The sequence below is a fragment of the Synchiropus splendidus genome, chromosome 13, assembly GCF_027744825.2.
Source record: "Synchiropus splendidus isolate RoL2022-P1 chromosome 13, RoL_Sspl_1.0, whole genome shotgun sequence".
Taxonomy (NCBI): domain Eukaryota; kingdom Metazoa; phylum Chordata; class Actinopteri; order Syngnathiformes; family Callionymidae; genus Synchiropus; species Synchiropus splendidus.
The window spans coordinates 15899920-15916440 of NC_071346.1; the positions used below are offsets into that span (position 1 = coordinate 15899920).

Genomic DNA, 16521 nt, shown 5'->3' on the forward strand with positions numbered 1-16521 from the left:
AGCAGTTCACCATACATCATCATTATGTTCAGCAGGAGACAGGTGGTCAGAGAGGAAAGCACAGTCATGCAGCTCAACATCAGTGGTAGACCGCTGAGCCAGAGCTGCTCAGACCGCCACATCAGAGACGTCCACTTCGGCCACAAACTGTGACCAACCGCAGGCTACCACCCTTTTAGGTGGCACATTAAATGCAGAGGAAAATCTAATGTAAAATATAAACATCACTCGGTCCAATGAAGTTAGTCCACAAGCCTCTGCCCGACCGCTCTAAATTGTACGTCGTAGCCAAAACAACTCGCATGTAGGAATCAAAAGAGTGGCCAACATTTGAGGCAAACCTTTATTTCAAATCGGAATCAAACAAGAACTTGAGTTAAATGTATGCCAAGAACTGGGTGCTAATCGCTAGCAAAATTAAAAAAAAATGGAAGAGGCTGCGTGACCGGCAGGGTTTGTTTGACATAAGTGGCAGTGAAAAATAACAGTAAAACATTCAGAAGCACACCATCATGTAAACCTGTCTGTCTAAGTCTTAACATCTCAATTACAGTAATAGATAAAGTTGAACAGACCCATACAGTTGAAAAAATGAATTAAACTATTAAATGAGTGGGAGCCCACACATATCAGAAATGAAGAATGGGCATCTGGGCGCAGATGTTTGTTCAGAGAAATAATGAACAGCTGCTGACATCATCATAAAGCAACCTATATTGGACTACTTGTTCAGCTAACACAAATATTGCAGCCTGGCAACAAACCTTCATATATATATTGCAAGACAAAGCTCTTTTAGAACTGTGAAATCTGACCATTCATGGCCACTTCTGTCCTGCTGAGATGAACTTTGAACAGCAACGTGAATAGAATGGTGTGTACATGACAGGGACCCTAAGAGCATGTGCCATCATCATCTAGTCTTGTTTTATATATATCTATATATATATTACTTATCATTCATTCGCTCATTCATAGTGTCTGTTTCGGAGTTCCGACAAAACTGGACAGAATTAAACCTATACATGTATATCGTTGTGATACCGGGCAATGAACAAAAGATGGCGCCAAAGCTGCATATTAGCCCAAGCTGCAAGCATCAACATTCATACCGTACCAAATGTCTTCGGCTTCTGGGTTGATGATGAACAAAAAAATAAAGTATTAAAAATGAATCGTTTTTTTAAATGGTATATTTAAGACTTGGTATGTGGGATATGGTGAAACGACGGATTGTCTTTGAATGAACACCACCACATGTCTGCATTAGTACTGAGTGAAACATAAGCCTGTAAAGTGTCAAGGACCATGTCCGCCCAAAATGTGAGACCCTCATGTTCAGAGGGTTAATGGAGAGATGGAGCGAAAGAGTTGAGTGGCCAACGGTGACACTAGTGTGCAGCTGTTCCATCCACTTCAGAGAGTTTGTCTGGAGTACGATGCTACATGTGAAACACCCCACAGATGCTTCTCACCATTGACTAAACAGTAGTGTTCACGTCTGATAAGAAACACTGGTTTGCAAAAAGAAAGATGCCAGGATTTTAGGAACCCAGATGTTAAGTTGCATCACGAGACATCATTGACCAAATACATTTTTGAAGAGGTTTAAAAAAAAAAAAAGTGGGGAAAAGCCCTTTATCTCTTGCAAAGCCAAATCTCCTTCAGCAGCAAACTCAGTCCACTTCACACGCGTGGCGCAGTGATAATTCCAAGTCAAGTTGATGATGTAAAAAAAAAAAAAAGAGTTGAACTTCCCAGGTCTGTCAACTCAGTGATAATAAAAATAAAGGATATTTCTCTTCCAAGTCTGGTCTGCCTCACAAACACTCTTGTTCTTCTTGAATGTCATTAAGTCAAACACATGAGTGTAAAAAAAAAAAAAAAAAAAAGACAAAAAAAAATCCACTGTGATGTGACGACAAGGGCTTGTGAGTCCAAGAAAAGTAGCGTTACCATATGTGCGATTCACAGTGAGTCATTTTGATGACGCCGACCCCTCCACCTAACCGGCGATAGTTCATTCCCCCGTATAATCTGAAAAAGGAGAAAATAAAAGAATCATTCCCTGTTTGAGCGACTCCATACTCCATAATGACTCTTTGTGACTGTGCTTTAGCAAGTGAGCATTTGAGTAAATACACAAAGATATCTGTTGTTGTTGTTAATCATCATCTCATGAGACCAAAGCAAAGGTCTTTTTTTCAGAATCTTGAAGGAGTCTCGTCTGATGGCTTGGTCAGATTACACAATCTTTACCTCTGCGACTGTTGTTCAATGATTTACTCTTTGCCACTCTACACAATGACATCTCTCTGCACCCTGGTCAGCAGTGACAGAGACTCTGAGAAGCGTTGGATTTATTTGATGCCGAATGGAACTTCCAGTCGACGTCCTCTGTCTCATCATCAGATCCATGATCAACAGTTAAAGTTAGTTAGTGCAGCGTTTAAGGTTATTATGGGCTCCACGGTACATCAGAATAAACATAGATTAAACAAGTCTCCACTGACACACACACATTCATGTAATCTGATCAAGCTACTAGACTCACACAGTCATCTTCTAACATATACTGCATATACACCTACAATCCGTTGGTTTTTGTTTTTATACGTTTATTGATGATTGAATAGTAGTCAGGAACACACATAAAATCCAACACTGTAACACTGTTTTAAAAGAGTCTTTTTTGAGTGAAATAATGACAGGATCCCCAGAGCACAAAGGAATTTGGATACTGTAGGGAAACCCTTGTCTGCAAGCATAGCGGTGACACCACAGCTGGTCACCAGGTTTGCACTGAGAAGGCTTCTCATTGAGTGACTTCAAGCAGGCTGGTACATGTGCAGGCAATGCAATACTTCCTGATGCTTTTGTCATCTTGTTCATGAGTTCTTTTGGCAGCTCCATGTTCCTGACGCAGCATTTAAGATCGGGAGTATCGGTTGCTCAGCTGTGCGCCACATAAGCACCAACTGGTCTGTGCAAGTCAGAATTCTGGAAGACTTTAAGTGACATCCTGGCAATAGCCAGAAACTATAAAAAATCATAGTCGGTTGATTTTTTGTTTGGACAAACACGCAAACATCAATAATTATTTCCCCCGCACTAAAATCATGCCTTCACAACAGGTTGTGCTTCCCAATTGGTTCACATTGTGTGCTGAATTTACTGAATTTGTCACACGCTTGGCAATAGTAACAGACCTGCTTTCCTTGGAAAAATGACCTCATGATTGCAAAAGGTCTTGTAAAAAAAGCAATACAAATATAAAAACTGAATCGTAATTCTTTTATGGGTCACTTTTTTCTTTTTACAAGAGTGCATCTGGCAAAACGTGACTTATGTAATCTGAAGGCACCTGTTTGAATGTCGAGTCAGGGGCATGAAAGGTCAGTGATGCTATAAATATAAAGCTGCCGGTGAGTTGATGCAGTCTTCTTTTTGGCTTCAACACTCACTGGTAAGTGGTAAGACATTATCTATTAACTAATAAATGACTATGATTATTTTCAACCTGTTCCACTCCACAACATACCTCCAAGTGTTGGCATCGGGATCGTAGACTTCTATTGTTTTCAAATATGTCGTTCCATCGAATCCTCCCACTGCCATCAGCTGACCATTGACTACAGCTAATCCCACCTTCCAACAAAGAAAAAAAAAAAACTTTAGATTCTCCAACACAACCCACTCAGAAGAAGTGAAGAGAAAATCGAGTCACCCCGCTCCGCCTGGATGTCATGGCCACAACAGGAGACCACTGGTTAGTTCTAGGGTTATAGCGCTCCGCACTGCTCAGCTCTGTGGTGTCATCTCTTCCTCCCACTGAGTAAATCATATCTTGATACACTGCACAGCCGAGGTGTTTCCTCCTGGTGCCCATGGGCGACACAGTGTGCCAGCGGTTTTCTTGTGGGTTGTAACGTTCAACTGTAAAGTGAGGGGAAAAAAGATGTCATACTTTATATTCCCTGAAGAAAGATGAACTAGTCGCCAAATCTTTGGTCACCTGTATTTAATGGTGAGGTTCCATCCGACCCACCGACTGCATAAAGAAACCCTCCAAGCACAGCAACAGCAACACCAAGCCGTCTCGTGCTCATTGAAGCGACACGAGTCCACTTATTCTCTTTTGGATCATACCTGCAAATGACAAAGTAGCAAGAGATACAATCAGATACAAGACAACCAGTTAACTAACTGTCTGAACAGTTGATACCTTTCAACAATGTTAAGACAGGAAACACCGTCCTGCCCTCCTACTGCATACAGATAACCGCCGAGGACAGCCACTCCCACACTGGTGCGACACGTGCTTGTGGGAGCCACATCGCTGCTCCACTGGTTGGTCTTGGGATCATATCTAGAAAGTCATTTGACAAGTTGTCATGACAAATATTGCTTTGTCGTGATACATCAATACCTCGATTGAAAGGCACAGGGTGTCTTGACTCAAACATCAATTATGCATGTGATAATCTTTAAACAATCTGATTGTAAAATATAACAATAATAATATGTTTAATCAGATTGCAATTTGTTGTTCAGTTAGTGGTTCTTTGCCATGATGAAGATCTGTCTTCAAATAAGGTATTAATGTACATTTTTTTGTACAAAACCATATTGCATTTTTTTAGTTTCCATAAAAAGTGTGAACATGACATCACTTTTACCGGGCAACCATTCCATAATAAGACAAACCAATTGTTAAACGCCTTCCCATCCCTCTTTTGCTGTGACCACTCACTCACCTTTCTACAGAGTTAAGGTACGATGAGCCATCATGACCCCCTACAGCATACAGCAAGTCGTCCAGGACACTGACACCAACCCCACATCGCCGTTTACTCATAGACGCCACCATCCGCCACTCATTTGTCTGAGGGTCATAGCGTTCGACACTGGAAATGGCATCACCACTGCACCAACCACCAACTGTAAAACAATCAGAAATGCATTTTGAGGAAAAAAAAATAGATGGCGCTCTATTGTGATGTCAGTTTTTTTTATAGCATGGTAGAGACACGTACCAACATTCCACAGGCATAACTAGAAACACATTGCCTGTACATGACAATAACTAACTCACTAAAGTCTTGGAAAATTTTAAAAGCCTTTTTTTTTCATTGAATGATGCAACATTATTGGCTCCAGGTTGCTTCAGTTAATATTGTGCATTGTTGGAAAGGAAAACAAACAGTTTCTCTTTATGTAAAATTATATTTTTCTTGGGAATAGTGGCACTTTCATATAGTTATCTTCCTTTATAAAGGCAAAATGAATGTTGGCATGAACTAGCTAGTCCCAAATAAAATTTCCTTTTCAGTCGTGATGGGCTAATGAGGCTTCATGAAACAGTGTCCTTATTTTCAGAGCCCACTAGATGGCACTTTCAGCTCAAAAATCTTCCAACTTCAACAGCCATCTCAGTGAAACTTACCTCATTTTAAAAAAAACAGTGCCAGATACTTAGCCCTAAAAACAATGGCACTGTCCTCACGCATGCAGCCTCACTACTCACTACTTTTCACACAACTTGACACAAACCTGCAAAAAGAACTTCTCCACATCGAATGGGTTTTCTTGGTCTCGTCCTGGGCCCCTGCATCAGTGGCCTTTCCTGCGGGAGCAGCAGGTAGTTCTTTGCCTCATCAACCAGGTCTCTAGAAACAAAGTAGAATAATATCATAATGTACACTGCACAGACGCGACAATTTGAAACATGACAATAGAGCTGACATACCGGCACTCCTCATCACTTTTTATAAGAGGATCAGAACCCACAGTGCCGACAAGAAACTTGGGGCTGAGCAACGGCAAGCGAACATGCTGCAGGACCTACGAACACAAACACCAGTTTTACTTTCCATTTTCAGATCCACAGGGAGCACTGCTTTCAGTCAACAAACCTGTGGAAGCTGTGGTCTGCGTTCTTGGATGCTGTACTTCACCCAGGCCATTACTGCATTAAAAACCTGCTCCTCACTTCGCACATTGAGCTCATCACTGGAAATAATGTCGATCAGTTGATTGGCAGGAAGAAGCATGAATTCTTCACTTTCCATCACCTATGAAGACAACAACGTTAGCAAGCAACAGAAGAATCACCGTTAGGCTGGTCAACTAAAAGCCTTTTTTACAAGCCTGTAAAAGATACAATTTCAGGATGATTCACATCGCACATGATAATCCAGTTTAATTGTCCTCCACCCAAAATAGCTTGGGGAAGTCATGAGCAAGGCTGAATCAGATTATGCAAGAGCAGTTCAGAATATCATAAACTCTGAAATGCAATTTAAAAATCTTTTCATTTCAGAATAAAACCACATTGTGCCAGGCCTGGTAATGAATCTGAAGAAATTATGGCATCCTGCTTGTACCTCGAGACACATTTAAAGGACAGAAAAAAATAGCAATGGTTCATCGATCATTTAGCAATGGCAACTAACTTACTTCCTGAAAATTGTGCTGGGTGAACTTGTCAGCGATCCGCAGTAGCTCGCGACAGGAGTGTGTGTCTGCGAAGGCCCTGATTCCAAGACAATTGGATGGATCCAGCTGCCTCTTTAAGAATTCACAACAGGCTTCTTGGATCTCCGCCAGCTGAAGCAGGCAGGCTGCTGGCAGCAATGTCTGAACATTCCCCTCGTCCACAGTTACCTACGGAGAGGGAGCACCAAAGCTCGTTCAAAGGGTCCAGAATGCATCACTAACCGTGACTGTACAGTCATTTGCTGCTAGCAGCAGCTTTATTTTAGATAAAATAGAAGCGCTTCGACACAAAAAATGGATCGGACGATATTGCCTCCATATTCCTATCCTTGTCTGACCCAAAATCAATATTGTTATTATACCGATGCATGGCCCATTCCGACCGAAAATAACAGTTCTTATCACAAGCAAATATTCCTTATATGTAGACACTTGGCAATGGCAATACCTGTTGACATAACAAGTAAAACTACAAACTACAAACTCTTCAACAAACATGAGATTCAATTAATTCAAAACGTCACATTATACTAAACTATTTACGTTCACTTAAAGTAAGAAAAACAAGATTCCTTTACTAAATGCTCGATTAATGACAGTAATATGAAACATCCCAAACCAAAATTTGACTTGGTTGCCTAAAACACATTTGCCGCTCGGGATGTTACCTGTGACGTGTAAGCAAAGTCAATGAGCAGCTCCATGGCGCGCTCATCAATGTCACGGATGACAACTTCAGTCTGGCGGCTCTCTGCAAGCTCTCCAGTAAACATCGCCCTATGGGAAACCAAACCCAAAATAACGTTCATACTGGCCACCACTCCTTCAGGACAGATTTTAGAAAAGTGAATGTTGACTGGCCAACTTCACCATCATGAACACTATGTTTTCATGATAAGGGCAAAGATTCAAGCCGCATATTTTATTCTGCAGTGTAGTACAGAAACACAAATTATAATAAAAAGGCATATTAAACTTTCTGCTACAGTACTGATGGAACTAATGTAACAATACAATCGCCTCTCAATATTGTAAATGCATTACAGTAAATTAAACGAAAACATCCAACACCCTAAAAGAAAATCATGTCACACACAATAATAATCAGTTTTGCTTGTAATACACATGCTTTTAATACACATTCACTGCTGCCACTACCAAACAGGCCACATATCCATGTGTTGGTACAGCACTATACAAGTAACATCCGACTTAGGATCGGGATCGTTTCCGACCAACCAGTTGTAATTCGGGTTGGATGTAAGTCGATTGCTATTCAAAATAGCCGACGCGAGGGTTATAGGTGCTACTGTAGTGGTAGATGGCTGTGTGAGAGTGAGATGCTGGGATACTGTGACTGACGTACACGTTGCCGCGCTGCTATGTGCTGCGGTGCCTTGAATAAAACATTGAATAAAAAAATTATAATAATAAGCGTAAAAATAAGATTGATAAGTAAGTCGAGCAGGTCACAAGTCGGATGTTACTTGTAGTAAGTCAGCAAGCAGTGTAAACTTGATGCAGACAGGAGATAAGATCTCTAATTCAATGTCAGTCACACACCACAACGGCAACAAAATGTGTAAGTAATTGCATGCAATGAGAAGCCATGATAATGTTGGAATGTTTTAGTAAGAGGAGAGCCTTTAAAAGAGAAATAACTAATATGCTGATAAAGATGGTTCCTCAGATACCTGAAGTAGGGACTGCAGGCAGAGAGGATGACTCTGTGGGCGTATATCTTCTTCGCACCAACCACCAGAACCACGTCACAGAGCTCCCGGTGTTTCCTCAACAGGTTAATCACCTCCAATGTCTGTCGGGGGTGTTTGTCTGACACATAGGGCATGCGTGCAGGCTGGGGGACCCCTTCAGGGAGCTTGTTAGGGTCCCCCAAAGTACAGCGGCTGGTGATGTCCATTCCAGTGGTGTCTTGGCGTGCACTGGTGGCCCTAAAGGAGAACAAGACCACATTAAAAAACAACAGCCCTTGCCGTTGTTTGGATAATGCAGGGGTGTCAAACTGATCCACAAAAGGGCTGCAGTGGATGTGGGTTTTTGTTCCAACACTACAGGCACGTATACCTTAACCAAGCAGATGTCAGCTGAAACAGACAGCACCAGACTGATCATCAACTTATCACAGCGAAGACACCCAATTGGTGAAAAGGCGCTCTATTGATTGGTTGGAACAAATGCACACAGTCACTGCTGCCATTTGAGGACAACCCTGGGTTAATGCATTTAGAATAGCTACTATATGCTCATATTCTTGTTTTCACAGAATTACATAGCAACAGAACAGAACTTTACAGAGAACATACAGGTGTTGAACTAAGGCACGACTATATTTAGAATACCCATAGCCAGTCAAAGAATGCACACTGATCTCATGTTTACCACTTGCTATTTCTCGGCACGTGATTCTAGGCTCTGTTTTCTATAACGTATCTGAAGAGTAAAACGTAAAAAAATCTTTGAATAAAGGCAGATAAGAGTGCAACATGCAGAGTTGATTCTACAGCCACAGTACCTGCGCATTGGCTTCGCATCCATGCAATGAAGAACAAGTAGTTTCAGCCCACACCTCAAGTATAACCTTAAGAGACAACAAAAGAAAACTTAATCTTACAAATGTGCACCGCCACATAACTTGATTTGTAACTCTTCTAAGCTAATTTATAGGGCACACCTGTTGATGCACCACATTTTTGTGGCCCGGTGAGGAATGTGTTTGCTCATGCCTGCACACTTGTCTAGTACAACATGTCAAGCAGGTGTTTAATTGGCACTGAGCTGAATCTAAAGGGAAATAACACTTTCACCATTTATCAACTCCGAAGGAGGGAAAAACCGATGCTAATTTTTTTAAAAATCTGCGCTACAACAGCATCATGGTTACTCTTGCTTGTGGATAGTTTATTTCTTTTTCACAAAAATACATTTGAACAGATTGGCTGCTGAACTCACCCTTTCATTTCAGTAAAGCAAGACTTGATTCAGAAAGCCAACAGACTTATCACCATCAAGAACAGCTCAGTGCCTCAGGTGGAGGTCTACAGATTCTGGGGTTGTATCATCTCAGATGACATCAACTCAAAGGTCCAGTGGACCTACACCCAGTAGCTGATGCTGCTTTCAGATATATCCATTTAACAGAGATGGTAGTTCAGAGACTATTATACTGTTAAGATTTTTACTGTTCCCACCACTCCTTAATACAGGACTTAAATGTGGATAGAGACATATTTAACATATTACTGCAACTGCAATAGAAAAGTCACTTTGATCAGTCCGGTCGTGCACTATTTCTTGTCCTCTGTCACTTAAAGTGTACAGTGTCTTATTAGGTCAATACTAATCAAGCAGTCCAGTCCCACCACACTGTAACGTATTGAACCTGAACTAATCAAAATTAAAGCACAACATTTCATAAGCCAACGTGGATTGAAATAACAGGAGTGGTTTAATACGCTGTTCTTCACATCACTTTTTGCACAGTCATCTTCATGAAATTGACCTACAAACTTGCCAAACACATTAGGCTGCAGACAGAAGATAATAAAATACTACATATAGTTAACAATTGTCAACACGTCGCTGGTTAATAACTAACTGCTCGGCACAGCTGACAGATAAGAAGAATTAGGTTCTAAAATACAGCAAAGTAACGACACGCTGTAAAAGACTGTAAATGTGACGAAGTGGACACGAGTAAACTGTTAAACTCTGACCGTCACCAGCAGCTGCATGTCAGTTTAAACTACCGAAATACCACAGCAGGACGATTAAAAGGCTGCAATGCTGGTCGCAAAACTCGTCGGCAGACTGTCACACAACCATGGCTACAATTTTAAGTAATAAAGTCATGTGTATTCCAACTCTGTCAAGCTGTCACAAGCCTCCAACATGATGCAGGACAGTCACCAAAAAGTAACAAATAACTCGTTTCCTGCCCAGGACAGCTAGGTGCTAACTCATATTGGACAACATTGCAAGTGCCTTCGAGGCGTAAGCAGCGAGGGTTGATCTGAAAAATCAATCCGATGAATAACATGACGTTTATTAAAAGGGGTTCGACGAGCAAAAACAGCTCGGTGATCCGAATCTCTCATCTTTAGAGCATTAGCCGTCGTCGGCTATCGATCACAATGCTAATGCAGCTGAAGTAATACATCATAGTTGTTGAGGACAGTAACCACGAAGCGTGAAGGTTTTAAGTGTACTTTACCTTATATATCCATTCCAGCCTGAGCCAGACGCATCCCGGGCAGCCAATGTTTACAAGTCAACGCTTTTGGTTAAACATTGCTTTTCTTTCCCACTGCTATGCGCATGACAAATACCAACGCTCACTTCCGGTATAGATATTTTCAAAATAATGGCACGGGCATTACGTCATACCTTACCGACAATCTCCTAAACCACAAAATCATGAAGTGCGCATCATTTATAAAATACATAATTAAGCTTTGTCAGTTTGACTCTGTGTTTTGAACAAATGAGCGTTGCGCTGCAGTTTATAAATGTAATGTAAGCCTCAGAATGTAAGACGCCTTTCAAGGATACTGTTGCGTCTGTTTTTTGTTTTTTTCAGAACGCAGATAATATTGGGGCTAAAACTAAAATTATTTGACTCAATTTCAATTGTCAACACAGTTGAACTGATCATTTGACACACATTACTAGACAGAGGTTTGCACTCATTCCAAACTGTATCTTTATTGCGGCAACTTTTCTCATTACATACTGAAAACATGGGTCATCTGAAGGAAACAAAGCATAAATTATTGTGAGCTTTATATATTCAGAGTTATTTTCAATGTATAATGGAGCTGGTGGAATTTTGTCTGTTCTTGATGGAGTTGGGACCATCATTTGTGACAATGACTGAACTGGCTCACCCTGCAGAGAACACCAACAGCCATCACTGATGATAACACAGTAGGAAAGCGGAAGTCCAACTCTTTGCTTGACCAACAACTCTCTTCAGACAGGGTTGCTTCCATAGTGGTTTCTCCCCAGTCATTTGACCTTGGACATGTGACCCTCAGTCTCATGTGAAGATGTGTCTGTGACTATAACCCAGTGTGCTATATCTCAGCCCTGGTGCAGTGTTTTGTCAGTCTGGAGAATGTTGTTCAGAATTCACAGAGTGAGAGCTGAAAATCTACAATTTAATTCATTCAAATCAAGACAAAAGAAACATCTGAATTTCTATACCATGCGATCACTGTTTTAATCTGTTTCCACCCAAATCATTTTTAGTTCATTACAAGCTGTAAGATGTTCCACAAAACAAAATGACCAAGAAAATCATTTGAGATCAATAAAGCTTCTGGTTTCTCTGAATAAATTAGATTTAATACACAGCATATTTAAACCAAATCCATCAATTTGATTTAGCGCCTTTTGTCAGCTTCTGGCATTGCAATATTTAATGTGTTGATCAAATTCCAGTTGAAGCCAGTGTTACATATTCACAGATTTATTTTGTTATGGTAACGACTCGTGTCTGAAGAGGACCGTTCAGATGCACTGCAACTCAGGCATGACTGGCAGGGAGCTGTCCAAGTGGCTGCGACATCAGTGGCTGCAGCAACAGTGTGTCTGGATTTTGGACTGAAAGGGAAGGTGTGAGCACAGAGTTCATATCACATTGAGTTGCAAAGTTTCGTACCATCCATGTAAGTGAACGTGGTGAGAAGTGGGACATCTTGCGAGATGTAGTTTGTGTAGTGCAAATCCTCCATCAGAGGCGCTGAACTGTGATCGGGAGGAAGTGATGTCATGATGGTGGCAGGTGGTGGATTTGGAATGATGTGCTTCTTTTGACGAGCTCTGCAGTTTTGAAACCACACCTGCAGTGGATTAAAAAAAAAATGCATTTGAAGGTTTTCAAACCTACTGATAAGTAATATATTTAAAATGCAAACCTGAATGACTCTGCGGGTCAGACCGGTCCTGTCTGATAGCGCCTGAAGGGTCTGGGCATCTGGATTATTGTCTTTTGCAAATTGGCTTTGCATGATCTGAAAAGCAATTGCAGAACACATACAACTGCACCATTTAGACACTAGAGGGTGCTAAAAGAGTAACTGTTCTGAGATTTTGAAAGAAGAAAGCAAGGGTCAAGCATACCTGGAGCTGGTCAACAGAAAAGCTGGTCCTGACTCTCTTAGCTGGCTTGGGCATAGTGCAGGAGCTCTCTTTGCTCATTTCCTCTTCAGTTTTTGACTCTAAAATGAAGATTTTGAAAGTCTGAACCAAACACCTATAAATTGAGTCTTGATGCTCACCATTCTCCTTGCTTCGCTTGATGTTCTCCACCATCAGATCATAGTGCCGCCGGCAGTATATTCGGTTCTCCAACAGTCCACATTCCTCTCCGGTGGATAGCTGACGTTTACAAGACTTACAGGAAAAACATGCCAAGTGGAAAGTGCTGCCCCGAGCTCGTCGAACCCAATCATTTGCCTGGATGTTCCGACCACAGCGGGCACATCGGGTTCCATACTTCCTGACAGAAAGAAAGGGGGGATACTTTTCAATTCATACATGGAGGTAGAATGTCTGAGAACTATTCAATGAGTTTAGCAAGGCAGACAATATGAACAAACTACCATCAAACCCTTGCATTTTTAACCAAACAGTTGATCCTTAAAAAGGTGACGAGAGCTATACAGCTATTTGTTCATCAGGTACATCTGTAATGGAGTATATGCCTCATACAACATCTTAAAATCTCAGTGGGCTGGTGGGACGATGTCTCTTCTAAACGTCCCTGCTGGATTTGCTTACCGGAAGTAGTCAAGTTTGCAGAACACCTGTTGCTCTCGAATAAAACAGCTCACATGCCGTCCAAGTGATGTCTTGCACACACAGCAGGAGAGGCAGCGCACATGCCAACACAAGTTGCTCACCTGAAGTCAAAGGTTCACATGTCTTAGTGAATAAAAATGCAGTCATTTCATTTCACTCTCATTTGATAACCAGGTCTCGTTCATGATGACCTGGCAGGTGCAATAGAATAAACAGAATGTACAAGGGTGTGTAAAACAGTCACAGTAGTGAAGTCTTGAAAGACAAGTGTTTGGAATATGCCGCAGCAGAGTCGTATGAGCAAACGACAAACAGGCTTGGAATGACCAGTTTCTATGGTAGCGGCTAAATTCAGGCCGTCCCTGGTTCAACACCAAAACAGAATTGACGCCGTTGCTTAGCAGATACAATGACATGTTCCCAAAAATGTATCTCATCAGTATTTACAACTGATCCATTATCAAAAGTACTTGACATATGGAATGTGCGCAAAAATGGCATCAAACCTTGAGCAGGTATCTGTCTAATATCTCCTGCCCACAGGAGGTGCAAGTGACATTTTCCTCTAGAGACACCGTGTGAGTGGAAGAGGATGAGGAGAGGGAGCATGGGGAGTAGGAGTCATCCTCGAACCCGTCCTCTGGCCCGGAGGACCCCTACAAATCAACAGAATATTGGAGATACAGGAGGGTAATTCAGGACATGAATTTAATTACAAAATGTTTTCTTATACTACAGAGCCCTGGAAGTGACATGCATGTGTTTATTTTTTTGGATGTGACATGCATTCCATTTTAGCCCGAGATAACAGATATTTTTTTTAATCTCGTGAAAATTAGTATCTCAAGAAACGATTACGTCCTGTAACTACCAAGTCTCCCATGGCTTCGTAACGTTGTCATTCGCTGTGTGCAAGTCAGAATACTGCCGACAGCAAAGTCTGTGCACTTTTAACACTCTGATCTGGCGTGCATGACTTTATTTTTTTTCTCCCGAGATAAGTTATCTCGAGATATGTATGTCAAGATTATTTTTATCTCGGGATAAAAAAAATAAAATCATGCATGTCACTTCCAGGGACGCGTAATAGGTATAGCTTAGCCACATGTGGTATTATTTTGAGTAGAAGGCACTTGATCAGAGTGTTAAAAGGGCACAGACTTGCAGATGGCGAATGACAACGTTGACCAAAAGTTAAAGTCATGGGAGACATAGTGGTTCCAGGAGAACGTATACAAAATGCCTTTGCCAGAGAGGCAGTTACGCATGCGCTGACATTATCACGAGATAGATAATTATCACGAGGTACGCATTATCACGACATAAAATTTATCTCGACATAATTGTTATCTCGGGCAAAATAAAAGTCATGCATGCCATATAAAAAAAAACATGCATGTCACTTCCAGGGCTCCGTATTATGCTACTTCTGCAGTGAAATTTAAAATAAATTGGCAGTTAAAAGATCTAGCGCTGGTTTGAACTTTTTAGGAGGCGCCACTTGGGAAGTGCGCAAAGCAATGGCGCTGCCTCTGCGGCTGTTCCAGCTAGTTTTAGTTTAGTTCGCAACACCTACTGAGTCGACCGCAGCGTCCCCCTGGCGCAGCTCCGTCAACACGGTCTCGGAGCGTCCGCTCTTCTCGTCTTCCGACATCTCTCCGTGCACAAATGCAAAGCTTCAAGTCACCCCCAAGGTGTAAGTGAATTCTTTAGTGACTACTTTGACGGCGAGGTCTAACTTAATTTGATTTTTTTTTTATTGGCTTGAGTTGCACTGGTTTATTATTAATGGATAAAGAAGGACGCGACTCACAGCTGGCATCAGTTGTCAATCAGGCTGGAGCGCGCACGTGCGTTTGGTTATCGCTAACCAGCCACCGTGTCCACTTCAGGGACGACAGGAAAACATTGCTTCCACATTGACTCGTATTTTCTTGTGGCGTTTTTTTTTCTCCTGAATTCAGTGCGTTTAAATGCGCCCCTATTGTCCACAAAACTCCCAGGGTCTAAGATGGGGAAAAACACGAACGATTTTATTTATTTATCAGTCAACCATCTTGCACCAGGGTGATCGATTGATTCGTTTTGTAATATGCTGCAGAAACATTTCTGGCTTGCGTGACATCACATGACATCTAATCCGCTGCACTTGGTCACTATTAAAAAGAGACACAAATTCTGCATGCTAAGTTTAAATGAGGCATCCACCGTCCCCTATTTCACTTCGTCCGCGTCTGGAAAATCAAATTTAATACTTAACTTCTTGTAACTTATTTTCATTCTTTTCTTTTGCAACATTGAAAATTTCAATTATGATAGATCAGAGGACAGCATGCTGCATTAGTCTGCAACTACAGATGAATTACATTCATAACTTTAATGAATAACATGTATGCAGCTTGTATTTCAAATAATACTGAAATACTTATAAAAATTACAATAGTAATAGGACAGTTTTAGCTCTGATCATTAGCTATAGATGGAGATCATAAATCCAAGCACTGTCCATTTTATACTTTTTTTTATTTTATAAAACAATTTTCCTTCATTACCAAGGTTGAAATTAATTACAGCCCATCTGCTTTTCAATGTAGCTACTCTCTAATTACACACAATGACTGTACAATTATTTTTCTTTCAGACATAATTATATATAAATTATGTGAAAAATTCACAAACTTACCACACTACTGGAGTTGAACATTAAAAATCTGGAGGCTGCAAGTTCATCTCTGTTATGTCCTGTATTTTCTTTCTTTATGTTTTATTCCGATGCGAACCGGCTTCTGTTTTTAACTGGGACTAAGTATTCCTGAACACTGCTGTTTGGCGTTTTATAAAAATGTGTTCCTCCCACTGTTCAGCTGGACCAGCCCCCTGCGCAACCAGCCTTTGTGGTGTTTCAAGACAGAAATAAAAATAAAATGTAACCTATGGCGAAAGGCAATGTATTCTATGGTGTTACAACACTGCTGACACAAAAAGCTGCAGCATAACTTCATGAAGCCTGGTCATGTGAAATGGACATGCCTGTGTTATTGATCTCTACAGTGTCAGTTGACCACAATGAAGTTAGCGAGATCACAGTTTTGGGAAACCTAAATGCAGTCATACATGGTTGCCGTGTTTAACAGCTGAAAATAATAAATTAATTTTGGCTTTATTTATAAGAATGACTGACCAATACTACAAAGTTTGCAT

General features: G+C 41.1%; 2 protein-coding genes across 6 annotated transcripts; both read right to left on the reverse strand.

Moving 5' to 3' along the window:
- Nucleotides 1-1875: 1875 nt before the first annotated feature.
- klhl20 (kelch-like family member 20) lies at nt 1876-10854 on the reverse strand. The gene is made up of 14 exons (XM_053884120.1): nt 10730-10854; nt 9032-9097; nt 8193-8450; nt 7167-7275; nt 6460-6666; nt 5916-6074; nt 5750-5844; nt 5554-5669; nt 4758-4941; nt 4226-4369; nt 4016-4149; nt 3728-3936; nt 3542-3648; nt 1876-2037 (listed from the first exon to the last, which is right to left on the reverse strand). Exons 2-14 carry the CDS (start codon nt 9052-9054, stop codon nt 1953-1955), a joined length of 1830 nt encoding a protein of 609 aa, XP_053740095.1. The 5' UTR covers nt 9055-9097; nt 10730-10854; the 3' UTR covers nt 1876-1952.
- Nucleotides 10855-11228: 374 nt separating this feature from the next.
- Nucleotides 11229-16118, reverse strand: LOC128769565 (LIM/homeobox protein Lhx8-like). 5 transcript variants are annotated; one of them, XM_053883384.1, is made up of 8 exons: nt 16004-16118; nt 13827-13976; nt 13300-13421; nt 12798-13018; nt 12640-12737; nt 12435-12530; nt 12179-12359; nt 11229-12120 (listed from the first exon to the last, which is right to left on the reverse strand). In XM_053883384.1, exons 1-8 carry the CDS (start codon nt 16022-16024, stop codon nt 12044-12046), a joined length of 966 nt encoding a protein of 321 aa, XP_053739359.1. In that variant the 5' UTR covers nt 16025-16118; the 3' UTR covers nt 11229-12043. The 5 variants fall into 5 exon arrangements, with proteins under 5 accessions (XP_053739359.1, XP_053739357.1, XP_053739358.1 ...); XM_053883382.1 differs by having other exon boundaries at nt 12179-12530; XM_053883383.1 differs by having other exon boundaries at nt 12640-13018.
- Nucleotides 16119-16521: the final 403 nt, after the last annotated feature.